Below are 13962 nucleotides of genomic sequence, written 5' to 3'. Positions count from 1 at the left end.
ATCATCCATTGTACCTGAAGACTGGAAGGTGGCCAATGTAACCCCAATATTTAAAAAGGGCTCCTGGGGTGATCTGGGAAACTATAGACCAATAAGCCCGACTTCAGTGCCGGGAAAAATAGTGGAAACTATTCTAAAGATCAAAATCATAGGGCATATAGGAAGACATGGTTTAATGGAACACAGTCAACATGGATTTACCTAAGGGAAGTCTTGCCTTTCAAATCTGCTTCATGTTTTTCAAGGGGTTAATAAACATGTGGATAAAGGTGAACCAGTAGATGTAGTGTATTTGGATTTACAGAAGGCATTTGACAAAGTCCCTCATGAGAGGCTTCTAAGAAAACTAAAAAGTCATGGGACAGGAGGCGATGTCCTTTCGTGGATTACAAACTGGTTAAAAGACAGGAAACAGAGTAGGATTAAATGGTCAATTCTCTCAGTGGAAAAGGGTAAACAGTTGAGTGCCTCAGGGATCTGTACATGAACCGGTGCTTTTCAATGTATTTATAGATGAGCTGGAAAGGAATACAATGAGTGAGGTTATCAATTTTGCGGATGATACAAAATTATTCAGAGTAGTTAAATCACAAGCAGATTGTTGTTGTGCCCGTCGGTCGCAGGCGGCTGCGACCTTTGCTGCTCACCTCCTTTCTCTACACAGCTCCAAGTCTGGGCAAAATGGCGGCCTTCGCATCCACACGCCAGCCCTCATGGCGTACCCGGGACGGTGTGGGTGCTCCCAGCAGCCATCTTTCATCCCTGGTTACTTAGGTACACACGCACCTGCCATCCTTTTAACTACCCCAATTAATGGCAAATGACAATATCATAAAATTTTTGCTTTGGAGTTTCAATCTGCAGCTTCTCGCCTCGCAATGGGCCGCAAGCTTCAATCAGCTTACAAAGCAGAATGTAAGTTCAATCATTTATTGTCGTTTGCTCATCCCAGTTTTTAACTTTATTTAAATATATAATTTTCTTATCCAATAAATTTAATCCAAATCACCCTAAAAAAGGTATATCCGTATAAATCAAAACTCATTATGCTTCTCACCACATATTAAAAACTGTTAACCACAAATGTTGGAAAGAGGAATACTTAGCCAGTTCAACATGAAATCTAGATTAAAGTGCTCCCGACATGACTCATGTTTCGATTGTAGAAAACAAATCTTCATCAGGGGAAACTTCTCAATGTATATTACTTGGAACAGCCAATATTCTTCAATACCCGGACAAACACTGTCTCACCCAACACTTTCAAAGTGTTGGGTGAGACAGTGTCACTGGAAAAGCAGATTGGAGCCACCAGTGGTACAGCAGTTTTTAAAGTTACTTCCTGTAACTGACCTTCTTGGTTGGAAGCTGTGCCTTGAATCTTCTGTGTGTGTAGCTGATGAAACGCTGAAGTAAGTTTCTCCAAGACATCTTTCTGCTCCACAATGCGCTGGGCCAGGCCCGGTAGGGCCTGTAAGGCATTAAGTTGTGCCGGATCCATGGAGTAAGCAATCTGTTACTGTACGAGGTAGTTGTGGGTGGATCCTTGGGCCGATGGCAGATGACCACGCCCCCGGGGGAAGATCCCGAGAGAGACCACCGGTCAGGCTCAGAGTATGGAGAAAGACACACACTAGTTCTTTTATTAGACAGTATATGGAACCACCAGAGGTGGCAGTAGTGAGCTGGAACGCCCGGCTGGGCTGTAGTCCCTCAGATACTGGAACAGCGATCCTGGATAACTGAGCTGTAGAGAAACTGAATATAGTGAGTAGGCAGGGTATGCAGAGTTCAGGAGCAGATCCTTGATGGTAACACTCACACAATAGTCTCTTAGCAGCAGCCCAGGAGCTGGAAAGAAGTAGGCCCTCGAGGAGCGAGTACCTGGTTCCAGGGAACGCTCTGAGAGAGACATGGTAACTCACTGGTGTAGTAAGCAGCGATGACTTCCTGGCAGAAGTAGTATTCAGTAGCAAGTCCGAGTACTTGGGCCCTCGAGCAGCGAGTACCGGTTCCAGACTGCGATCTGAAAAGCAAAGAGAAAGTGAGGCCCCCGAGGAGCGGGTACACCTGGTAAGTCCGAGGAGGCAGAGTAGCAAGGTAACCTTTTGCTAACTCGATTAGTTAGCGATATCAGAGACCTTAAATATCCGGTGGAGATGACGTCACCTCAGGGGGATGCCCCTGAGGTTCGTGCCACTGCTGGTACTTGAGTTGGGGCCACGTCGCGCGCGAGCCTTTAGGCTGCTGGGAAACATGGCAGAATGCGGCGTCTAGCTGGTCCGGGGACGCCGGAGGAGAACAGCACAATGACGCCGTGGCAGCCAAACTTCCAACAGGCAAAGAGGGAGTCGCCAAAGAGGTAAGGTGGGCGTAGTGGAGACGTCGGGCAGCGACGGTCGGAACAGCATCCACACCGCATGACATCACCCGCTCACGATACTTAAACCCAGCTGACCATCTGAGCTACGAGTTAGCAAGGAATCTCGTCCTGCTAGTTCCGCTACCTTGGGACTTCCTCACTGACAACTGGGTGACCTAGGTACCTGCTCCTTGGGGGCCTTGCCACACTCAGGGCTATCCGCTCCTCGGAGAGCCATCTCTCTTTCTTCTCATTTCAGTGAGTTCCTGCATCATTCTCATCTTCTCCTGCTGATCCTGCTCCAGTCATCCTCGGGGCTTTGCTACCTCTGCCTTCTCGGTGTGAGTACAGTACCTTTGTGGCACGGATTCTCAGGTTACCCCGCTTGCGGACCACTACCGGATCCATTGTGACTTATGCATTCTACCAGCGGCTTCCACACTGCGGACCACTACCAGGACAGCCAGCACAAACCAGCCTAGATAAGTTATTCACCGGGACTCTCCGCGCTGCGGAGTTCTACGGGACTGATCGGCTGATTCCAGCCTCATCTGCTTGCTCTACAAGAATTGTTGCTGTATAATAAAGTTGTTCTCTGTTGTATCTCTGCTGAGACCTAGCCTGTCAAGGTAAGGGCCCACAGGGCTCCTCCCTGTGGGCGGAGTCTTTGCTCGCCTCAACCCAAGGGCCCACAATTAAGTTCAAGACACACCGAAAATAACAGATTGCTAACTCCATGGACCTGGCTCAGCTCTCAGCCTTACAGGCCATTCCTGGCCTGGCCCAATGGATCACCGAGCAACAGAGGTCTTTCGACACTTTAACTACAGCCTTAAACCAGCTGAATTCCAGACTGATGGACTCTTCAAATTCCAGCATGACTGGCATACTACAGTTCCTCTGCCAGCCCCCACACGTTTCACTGGAGACTCCCTGTTGTGTAGAGGCTTCCTCAATCAATGCTGTATGCATTTTTCTTTACAACCAGCTTATTTTCCTACAGCTGCTACCAAGACTACATACATTTTATCCCTGTTGGATGGGAAAGCCCTGGCATGGGCATCACCCCTTTGGGAGCGCAATGACCCTATATTAAATGACTTGCCTGGGTTTCCGGCTCTCTTTAAGTCAGTTTTTGATGACCCCTCTTGCCAGCCTATTGCTGGTTCAGTGCTCCTGGATCTACAACAGGGAACCAGACCACTCCCGGACTACATAATTGAATTTAAGACTCTGTCTTCTGAACTCCTATGGGACTCAGGTTGCCTAAGAGCTATTTTACTACAAGGACTTAATTCCCGCATTAAGGATGAACTTGCTGCCTGGGAGTTACCAGACACTCTAAGCTCATTGATGGACCTGGCTGGGCGAAATGACCACCGTATACATGAATGCTCAACTGAGGTAAAACCTCCGAAGAAACAGGTATCCAGTGGCATCGGTTCCCGGAACTTACCGCCTACTCCAGTCCAGAATATACCTAGCCCAGAAGAAGAAGATGAACCTATGCAATTAGGCTGTAGCCATCTAACAGCAAAAGATAGGTGCTTTCGTAAGAAAATGGGCTTGTGCATGTATTGCGGGAAGCCTGGCCATGGAGTTCAAACCTGCCCTATCTGTCCAGGAAACATGCAGACTTAGGATCCGCTGGAGGACTCTTCCTAGGTCTAACTGCTCCTTCTCCTCCACTGACTCTTCCTGTTTCCATCATCTCTGGGTCTCTCGAATTCACCACCCGAGCCCTGATAAATTCAGGTGCTGGTGGGAACTTCATTCTCAAGAGGTTAGTTGAACATTTACGACTGCCAACTGAGCCAGTACCCACTCCACTCCTTCTCTCATCCATTCATGGCAAACCCTTGCCTGGAGAGGTTACAACCACCACTCAGCCTGTCTGCCTCCACACGGGATCCTTACATACTGAAACCATCACCTTCCTGGTTCTTGAAAAAGCCATCCACCCTGTTGTGCTAGGCATACCCTGGCTACAAGAACACTCTCCTCAATTTGATTGGTCTACTATGGAGCTTTCTCAATGGGGCCCTGACTGCCATAACAGATGTTTAAAAAAAATAACACCACTGCCATGTATGGCCACTACATCCGCTCCTCCTGGTCTACCACCATAGTACGCTTCCTTTCAAGACGTATTTTCTAAGCAGGCTGCTGACGTACTTCCACCACACTGATCCTATGACTGTGCAATCAATTTAAAGCCTAATTCTGAACCTCCTAGGGGAACAGTATATCTACTCTCCCTAGTTGAAACGGAGGTTATGTCAGCTTACATCCAGGAGAACTTGCAAAAGGGATTTATCAGACCCTCCAAATGTCTGGCAGGAGCCAGATTCTTTTTCGTTGACAAGAAGGATGGAATCCTTCATCCTTGCATTAACTACAGAGGACTGAATGAGATCACCATCAAGGACCAGTATCCCTTACCGTTAATTTCAGAATTATTTGATCGGCTTCAGGGGGGTAAAGATTTTCACAAAACTGGATCTAAAGGGCGCCTACAATCTTGCTCGGATCCGCCATGGAGAAGACTGGAAAACGGCCTTTAATACTCGTGATGGCCACTTCAAATATTTGGTAATATCTTTTGGCCTCTGTAATGCCCCGGCCGTATTTCAAACTATGATGAACGACATTCTATGGGACCTTCTGTATCAATGTGTGGTCGTTTATCTTGATGACATCCTCATTTTTTCCCGTGATATGCAAACCCACCAAGCAGATGTCGTTACTGTTTTACGACTCCGGGATAACCATTTGTATGCCAAGCTTGAGAAGTGTGCCTTTCACCAAGAGTCTGTTCCAATCCTTGGGTACATTGTGTCGAGTAAAGGATTTCAGATGGATCCCCAGAAAATGAGAAGCATACAAGACTGGCCTCAACCTTCTGGTATCAAGGCCCTACGTCGCTTTCTCGGCTTCACTAATTATTATCGTTCTTTTATCAAGGACTACTCTACCTTGACAGCTCCTCTCACTGCCATGATAAAGAAAGGAGCTAATCCCTTGGAATGGTCTCCAGAGGCCATTTCCATGTTCTAACTACTGAAGAAGGCCTTCCTTCAGAAACCATGCTTACGCCACCCTGATCCTCACAAGCCATTCATCATTGAGGTAGATGCCTCAGACGTCAGTGTAGGGGCTGTACTTAGCCAGCACAGTGATTCACTTGTTCTACACCCCTGCTCCTTCTTCTCAAGATGCTTCACACTAGCAGAGAGGAACTATGGCATCAGCGATAAGGAACTGCTTGCTATCAAGCTAGCATTTGAAGAGTGGCGCCCCTGGTTAGAAGGTCCCCAACACCAGATAACAGTGTTCACTGACCACAAGAATTTGGAATATCTTAGGCACACTCAAAGGCTCAACCATCGCCAAGCTAGATGGTCTCTATTTTTTCAACAGATTCAACTTCTTGCTCAAACATCACCCTGCTAAGAAAAATCTTCGGGCAGATACCATCTCCCGGTCCTTCACTCCAGATGATGTCCCTGATGAGCCACGTCACATCATTGACCCTGAGAAGTTAATACTGGCCGCTACCCATTCGGTTCCTGCAGGGAAGACAGTGGTTCCCCTGTCTCTAAGGAGGAAGCTTTTGAATTGGGCTCATGATTCAAAGTTAGCAGGCCAGCCTGGACAAGCCCGTACCCTTGCTACCCTATGGCGATACTATTGGTGGCCGTCTATGAGGAAAGACGTGGAAACGTACATAGAGTCCTGCACCTCCTGCGCCAGGCAAAAACCTCCTGCCGGTCATCCTTGGGGCCTGCTCAATCCTTTGCCCATTCCTGATGAGCCGTGGACACATATTGCAACCGATTTTGTAGTCGACCTGCCCCTTTCTAATGGTAACAATACGATATGGGTTACTGTGGACCAGTTCTCGAAGATGGCGCACTTTGTTGCTCTTCCGGGACTGCCATCTGCTCCAGAGTTAGCCAAGCTCTTCGTTCGACACATTTTTCGTTTACATGGGATGCCGAAACATATAGTATCTGACAGAGAAGTCCAGTTCACTGCCAAGTTCTGGAGGGCACTGTGTTGAAAATTCGATATCTATCTGAATTTGACGTCTGCATACCACCTTCAATCCAATGGACAAACAGAAAGAATGAACAGGACCCTTAAGCAATTCATTCACGCTTATGTCAACTCGAGGCAAAATGATTGGGCAGAGTTACTACCCTGGGCTGAATTCACCTTGAATTCACATCCGGCATCCGCTACAGGATCCTCACCATTTCAGATTGTGTATGGTTGTCAACCACTTCCACCACTCCCATTACCATTGATTGGTACATCTCCAGCTGCACAAGCTATGGCTGATGAAATTCATCAACTCTGGATCCAGACCAAGGAGCTTCTTCATAAAGATGGACAATGAGCAAAGAAATTCTATGATCTCCATCATCAAGCAGCTCCCCAATTTAAGCCAGGAGATAGGGTATGGCTCAGTACCAGATATATTCGACTCAAGCTACCCTCAGTTCGTTTCGCTCTGCGATACATTGAACCCTTCACCGTCCTCCGATGTTTTGGACCTTTGACTTACAGCTTGAGGTTACCACTCTCAATGAAAATACATAATGCCTTTCACGTTTCACTTTTGAAACCACTTATCCTATCCAAGTTTTCTCAGAAGACTCCTGATCCACAACTCCTCAATGCTGAAGATGACATCGCCTACAAGGTAGACGATATCCTGGATGTGCATAAAAAGGGGAAACACTGGGAGTACCTCATCTCTTGGGAGGGTACGGACCAGAGGAGAACAGCTGGGAGCCTGCTGCCAACATATTGGACAAGGAGATGCTACATCGCTTCTATCTTGCTCATCCCAGGAAGCCGAAACCCCCTGGGAGGGGCCCTAAGAAGAAGGGTACTGTTGTGCCCGTTGGTCACAGGTGGCTACGACCTATGCTGCTCACCTCCTTTCTATACACAGCTCCAAGTCTGGGCAGAATGGCGGCCTCCGCTTCCACACGCCAGCTCTCATGGCATGCCCACGACGGCGTGGACACTCCCGGCAGCCATCTTTCATCCAGGGTTACTTAGGCATGTGCGTGCGTGCCTGCCATCCTTTTAACTATGTCATGGTGGGAACCTCGGGGGCGTCCACACCGCATGCCGTCACCCGCTCACGATACTTAAACCCAGCTGACCATCTGAGCTACAAGTTAGCAAAGAATCTCGTCCTGCTAGTTCCGCTACCTTGGGACTTCCTCACTGACTACTGGGTGACCTAGGTACCCACTCCTCGGGGGCCTTGCCCCACTCAGGGATATCCACTCCTCGGAGAGCCATCTCTCTCTCTTCTCATTTCAGTGAGTTCCTGCATCGTTCTCATCTACTCCTGCTGATCCTGCTCCAGTCATCCTCGGGGCTTAAGAACATAAGAAATTGCCATGCTGGGTCAGACTAAGGGTCCATCAAGCCCAGCATCCTGTTTCCAACAGAGGCCAAAACCAGGCCACAAAAAACTGGCAACTACCCAAACACTAAGAAGAACCCATGCTACTGATGCAATTAATAGCAGTGGCTATTCCCTAAGTATAATTGATTAATAGCCATTAATGTACTTCTCCTCCAAGAACTTATCCAAACCTTTTTTGAACCCAGCTACACTAACTGCACTAACCACATCCTCTGGCAACAAATTCCAGAGCTTTATTATGCGTTGAGTGAAAAAGAACTTTCTCCGATTAGTCTTAAATGTGCTACTTGCTATACCATCGGTATAAGAGTTTGTAATAGTTTTCTATGAGGGAAGTGGCAATGTACCCTCTTCCCATGTTCTGCAAGATATTCTTCCATTCCCAGGGTGACCATTCTAGCTGGAGATCCCTCTCCCAGGCTTTGTGAAAGACTGCTGTGGGCTACCTCTGCCTTCTCAGTGTGAGTACACTACCTTTGTGGCACAGATTCTCGGGTTACCCCGCTTGTGGACCACTACCGGATCCATCGTGTCTTGTGCATTCTACCAGCGGCTTCCGGCCTACCACGCGCTGCGGACCACTACCGGGACAGCCAACACAGGCCAACCTAGATAAGGTATTCACCGGGACTCTCCGCGCTGCGGAGTTCTTCGGGACTGATCAGCTGATTCCATTTCTTATCTGCTTGCTCTACAAGAATTGTTGCTGTACAGTAAAGTTGTTCTCTGTTGTATCTTTGCTAAGACCTTGCCTGTCGGGGTAAGGGCCCACAGGGCTCCTCCCTATGGTGGGAGTCTTTGCTCGCCTCGACCCAAGGGCACACAATTAAGTTCAAGATACACCGAACATAACAATTGTGATACATTATAGGAGGACCTTGCAAGACTGGAAGATTGGGCATGCAAATGGCAGATGAAATTTAATGTGGACAAGTGCAAGGTGTTGCATATAGGGAAAAGTAACCCTTGCTGTAGATTCACATGTTAGGTTCCATATTAGGAGCTATCACACAGGAAAAAGATCTAGGCATCATAGTGGATAATACTTTGAAATCGTCAGCTCAGGGTGCTGCAGCAGTCAAAAAAGCAAACAGAATGTTAGGAATTATTAGGAAGGGAATGGTTAATAAAATGGAAAATGTCATAATGCCTCTGTATAGCTCCATGGTGAGACCGCACCTTGAATACTGTGTACAATTATGGTTGCCGCATCTCAAAAAACATATAGTTGTGATGGAGAAGGTACAGAGAAGGGCAACCAAAATGATAATGGGGGTGGAACAACTCCCCTATGAGGAAAGGCTGAAGAGGTTAGGGCTGTTCAGCTTGGAGAAGAGACGGCTGAGAAGGGATATGATAGAGGACTTTAAAATTATGAGAGGTCTTGAATGAGTAGATTGAATCGGTTATTTACACTTTCAGATAATATAAGGACTAGGGGGCACTCCATGAAGTTAGCTAGTAGCACATTTAACACTAATCAGAGAAAATTCTTTTTCACTCAACGCACAATTAACTCTGGAATTTGTTGCCAGAGGATGTGGTTAGTGCAGTTAGTGAGCTGGATTCAAAAAAAGTTTGGATAAGTTCTTGGAGAAGTCCATTAACTGCTATTAATCAAGTTGACTTAGGGAATGGCCTCTGCTATTAGTGGCATCAGTAGCATGAGATCTTCTTGGTGTTTGGGTATTTGCCAGGTTCTTGTGGCCTGGTTTGGCCTCTGTTGGTAACAGGATGCTGGGCTTGATGGACCCTTGGTCTGACCCAGCATGGCAATTTCTTATGTTCTTATGTTCTTAAGTGGAAGGTGGCAACACTATTCCTAATGAGATATGCATTTCTATATAGTTCTATACTTTAATAAGGTGCTATATTATGCAAAATATAATTTGTACCTTTTTGATTTTTATCCCAATAGAAGGTGTCACAGCCCATAAAAATTCTGCGTTACTTGGTGAAAATAAATTTCTGTCTTTAGAATAAATATAGGATTTGAACCGTATTAAGATGCTGGAAAATCAGAATTTCCAAATAAGATGTTTTAATAGGGATAGAGAAAGGGACATCGTTCTAAAGAGTTTATTAATGCTTGCAATAGACTTAAAATTCTGATTTAGTTTGTCTTTGCGCGTAACTAAATTATTTGAAGGGGTTATTCTTGCATTTCACCAGGCTTCGGCAGCCCACAGGTTTTAATTTCCGAATGAGCAAACAGAACTCCACTTACAAAGGTTGATTTGAATATGAGCATACTGACAATTGATTTATTTTATATTAGTTACAAGGCTCAGCATACCCAGCACAAAAAGCAAAATCCCAGTGGGCATGTGCAGTAATTCAGTTCCCTCCCTGAAACTGACACATTCCAGAAGAGATGTGATAATTATTTTCCCTCAAAGAAACCAATTAGAACCTCCTGTACATATTTTCAGTTTATGAATTATGACAAAGTCAACAAAGTTCCATATACAAGTTTAGCACGCAAGTTTAGGAACTCAGCAATTTAACAGGCCTATTTACTGAGCTATGATAATTTATCATGGCAGGAGCCAAATATTGCAGTGGGGTGTCCCCGTGATATCTGGCACCTCCTAGACAAATTAGCGTAGCTGTACTACAGCGTGATTTTTGATTGCAGCAAAAAACACACAACAAAAAATTGCGCCACAGTACCTTCCCTTCCCATGCAATTGCGGCCCATGTTGTTTGGGGCTGCCATCACTTAAAGGGACAGCGGCCCAAAAAAAGATGCTCATCAAAAATTAAAAATATCACCCCGGAGGTTGATGTCGACCGCCACCACATAAAAAACAACTCTTTTTGGAACAAGGCCCTTTGATGATCCTTTCTCTCCCCCTTCCCCTTCCCCTTCAAAGCCATGAGAAGGCTAGCACCCCACTCCCACTCCCACTCCCACTCCCTAAAGCCCCCAAAACTCCCTACCCCGAAAGGTAGAGCCCTGGTGGTCTGGGGGGCTGGTAGACCCCACCTTTCCCCCTAACCCCCAATACCTTGTCAAAGGGTCTTTGAGAGCTTGCTGGTGGGGGGGACGGGGACCAGGGGCCCTATAGCCCCAGGTGCGGTCAGAACCACTTTTCAAAATGGTGCCGACCCAGCCTTGCCCCTAACACGTGATAGGAGCAATGTCTGGGGATTGGACCAAAGCCACGTGGCCTAGGTCCGATCCCTGGACCTTGCCCAATCACATATTAGGGGCAAGGCAGGTCGGCCATTTGGGTCTGGGGCTAGGGGTTGCCCCGGGCCCCCAAGCAAGCTATCAAAGACCCTTTGGCAAAATACTGGAGTTTAGTGGGGGTGGGATCTACCAGCCCCTTCCAGACTACAAGGGTTCTACTTTTTGGGGTAATGGCAGGGGGTTGTGGGGACACTAGACATCAGGGATTTTTTTTTATTTGGAAGGGGGGTTAGGATGGGACAGAGGGTGGGAGTGGGGGATGGGGTTGGGGTTATCCTTTCTCTCGGGCCACATTTGACTTTGAAGGGGAGGGGGAGGGAATGGACCATTGCTGCGCGTATGCCAAAAGATTTTTTTTTCCCTAGGGGCCCAGTGCCAACTCAGGTGGGGGGGGGGGGGCCAGTGGGGATCAATATCGACCCCTGGTCTGTTTTTTTATGCTTTTGAGGGGTGTGTGCATCAGGAATCTTGGCCTTTTAAATTTTCCAAGGGGGCATTGGGGACCCACATTAGCTGCCTAATGCTCCCAGGGGAAATTTATCTACACTTCCCTCAAATGCGACTTTTCCTAAGTTAGCCGCATTATTTTATTAGCATTGGATTGCCTATGCATAAGCTGGTTTGCATACATTAGGCGATTTTAAGCATGCAAAGCAGCTTATTTCCATAAGGGGAGGAATACATGTTTATATTGCGCAATATGGCAATATTGTATGATAAACAGCATTTAACAAATATTAAATGCTGTTTATCATGTTATATTTTCATATGTTGGCTTAGTAAATCACCTTAGAGAGCTACACTAAGATTACAGATTTTTAAAATGTTTTTCTTCCTAATTAATTTATTTAAAGAAATGATGAAAGGATTTTATTAATATTTAGGACCCATTCATTCATGTAGGGAACCCTACCTTATTTCTTGAAGGATTCCAAGATATTCTAACCTTAGATAGACACCCTTTCCAGTTCTTAGCCATCCTTGGCTTAAGGTTCATTATAAGGCAGCTGACTGTTCATCTGGAACTGCTGCACAACCCACAAAATTAAACACAAGAATTCAAATAAAACCCAGAAGCATTAGCAGAACTAGCCAATGCTGCCTGTCTTACCTTCACCCCTCGAGGTCCTGGGTATCCGATCGGACCTTGTGGGCCAGCTGGACCCTGTTAACACACAGTGAATAAAAAGTATTAAGGCAGTGGGTGCTTTCCTAAATAGGCCCAAATCTCACAAAAGATACCTTCCCTGAGCGTCACTATCTTTTTCTGCAAGATTCTGCCAGGAAGGCATCGGTCTACCGTGACAAAAGCAGTGTGAGTGCAATATTGTGCCTACAGGCTAAGTACAGTGTCACTGCAGTATCAGCGTATCTGTACCGTAATTACACAGTAACTATTGAGTTTTCTATAGTATGTAATTATAGCATAATGACAGTGTATTGAACAGGCTTTTTATATAATTAACTATGATAAAACTTCAGTACAATACCAATGATGCACCCTGTTTTATGAGCTATATTTATGTCCATATCACTGAAAGAGTTTTCAAGCTGTACAATGTCAACGTAATGTAGAATAAAACATTATTTTTTTTTCTCAGGATTTAGGCTTTGAATAGTTTTCAAAGTCTTCCGGCACTCAACTAAAAAGGTTGTGATCCTGCGCTACCACTGTGGGGGCCAGTTTGGAGCCTTAGACATCAGTTCTTGAAACATGAAATGGAATAAATTACAGAGCTTGGAAACCAGGCCTCTGATATCCCCCCTGGCCTGAATAACCTGTATACCGTATTGAGACAAGCCCTGATTTGAATCAGGATTGCTCGTGGAATACTGAATGGCTCCCGGGAGCCGGTGCAGCACCCGCCAGTTCGAGGCTTGGATTTGGCTGCCTCCTGTCTTTTAGTATTCTGCAGACATGGAAGCTGGAGTCTTGGGCTCTGCACAGTGAATGGAAGACTGGCTCTAATCAAGGTTCCAGCCATTATTTCCCTGTACTACATGGTGCTGCGTCGGTGCTGTGGGTGAACTCCAATCAAAGTTGACACTACACTAATGAAGCACTATTGACAAATGTAAAGCTTTTCAACCGAACAGAACACCGCAGGAATACAGATACCAAGCCTCCCAGATGAAAAGACAGCTGTGTAATGAAAGGAGTCTAGCTCTTAAAGGAACATGCCAAGCCAGTCTTACATCTCACGCGCTGCTCTTTTCTCATCACAGTTCTGTACTGCACACCTCAGCTGGATGTACAAGTTGCATTTTTATAATTGAAGTATTGTACGGTAACTCTCACGGGGGGGGGGGGGGGGGGGCAATTTCCAATAAGCCACTAAGCAGCAAAAACCAGGTAATTTGACCCCATTATCATCAGACAAATTTTGAGCCAAACCTAACCGGCTAGGCTTGAAGCTGAAAACGTGTTTAAATCTAGGTGGACAAAAATATGCCCAGCTCAATTTAGGACAGCACTTTGTGCGACCACTATTGGCTAGGTTTGGCCAGTTAGAGCTGAAAATCTGCACTGAAAATCAGAAGTTCACCCAGTTACCAAAGTTAGCCAGGTAGACCTTTTGAAAACCGACCCCCGAATAGCTAAGGGGATAAACAATAACACTGTCCAGTCAGGATTTCTATGGGTGCTATGTATTCTGTATGAATAGCTGTGATCATATGATAATAATATGTAGAGCCCCACTGGGATTTCTACTAAGGAGTGTGGACTAGTAGCTAGGTCAGATAGTGTAGCGTCGAGGAATGTACCATCTCTGTCACAGCACCCCCACTGGAGGTTCCCATAATGGTTTATTACTGTTTGCAATTAGCAAGAAATCCCCAGTGCCTGTGTGGAGTTTTTACTTTGGAGTTGAGAGGGTAGGAGTTGCTTCCTTTCATTTCCCTAAGTCTAAACAGTTTAGGCCAAAAACCTTGGTTGAGGAGTATTAGTCA

General features: G+C 46.1%; 1 protein-coding gene across 1 annotated transcript in view; it reads right to left on the bottom strand.

Moving 5' to 3' along the window:
* The window catches only part of COL5A1 (collagen type V alpha 1 chain), a 385801-nt gene that overhangs the window by 138262 nt on the left and 233577 nt on the right, over positions 1-13962 (bottom strand). Inside the window, 1 exon segment of the mRNA XM_029613239.1 lies at positions 12122-12175. Within this exon segment, the coding sequence (XP_029469099.1) occupies positions 12122-12175 (54 nt within the window).

Source organism: Rhinatrema bivittatum, chromosome 8 (genome assembly GCF_901001135.1).
Source record: "Rhinatrema bivittatum chromosome 8, aRhiBiv1.1, whole genome shotgun sequence".
NCBI lineage: Eukaryota > Metazoa > Chordata > Amphibia > Gymnophiona > Rhinatrematidae > Rhinatrema > Rhinatrema bivittatum.
Note: the sequence above shows the minus strand (reverse complement) of the source record. Positions and strands in the feature narration are given on the sequence as shown.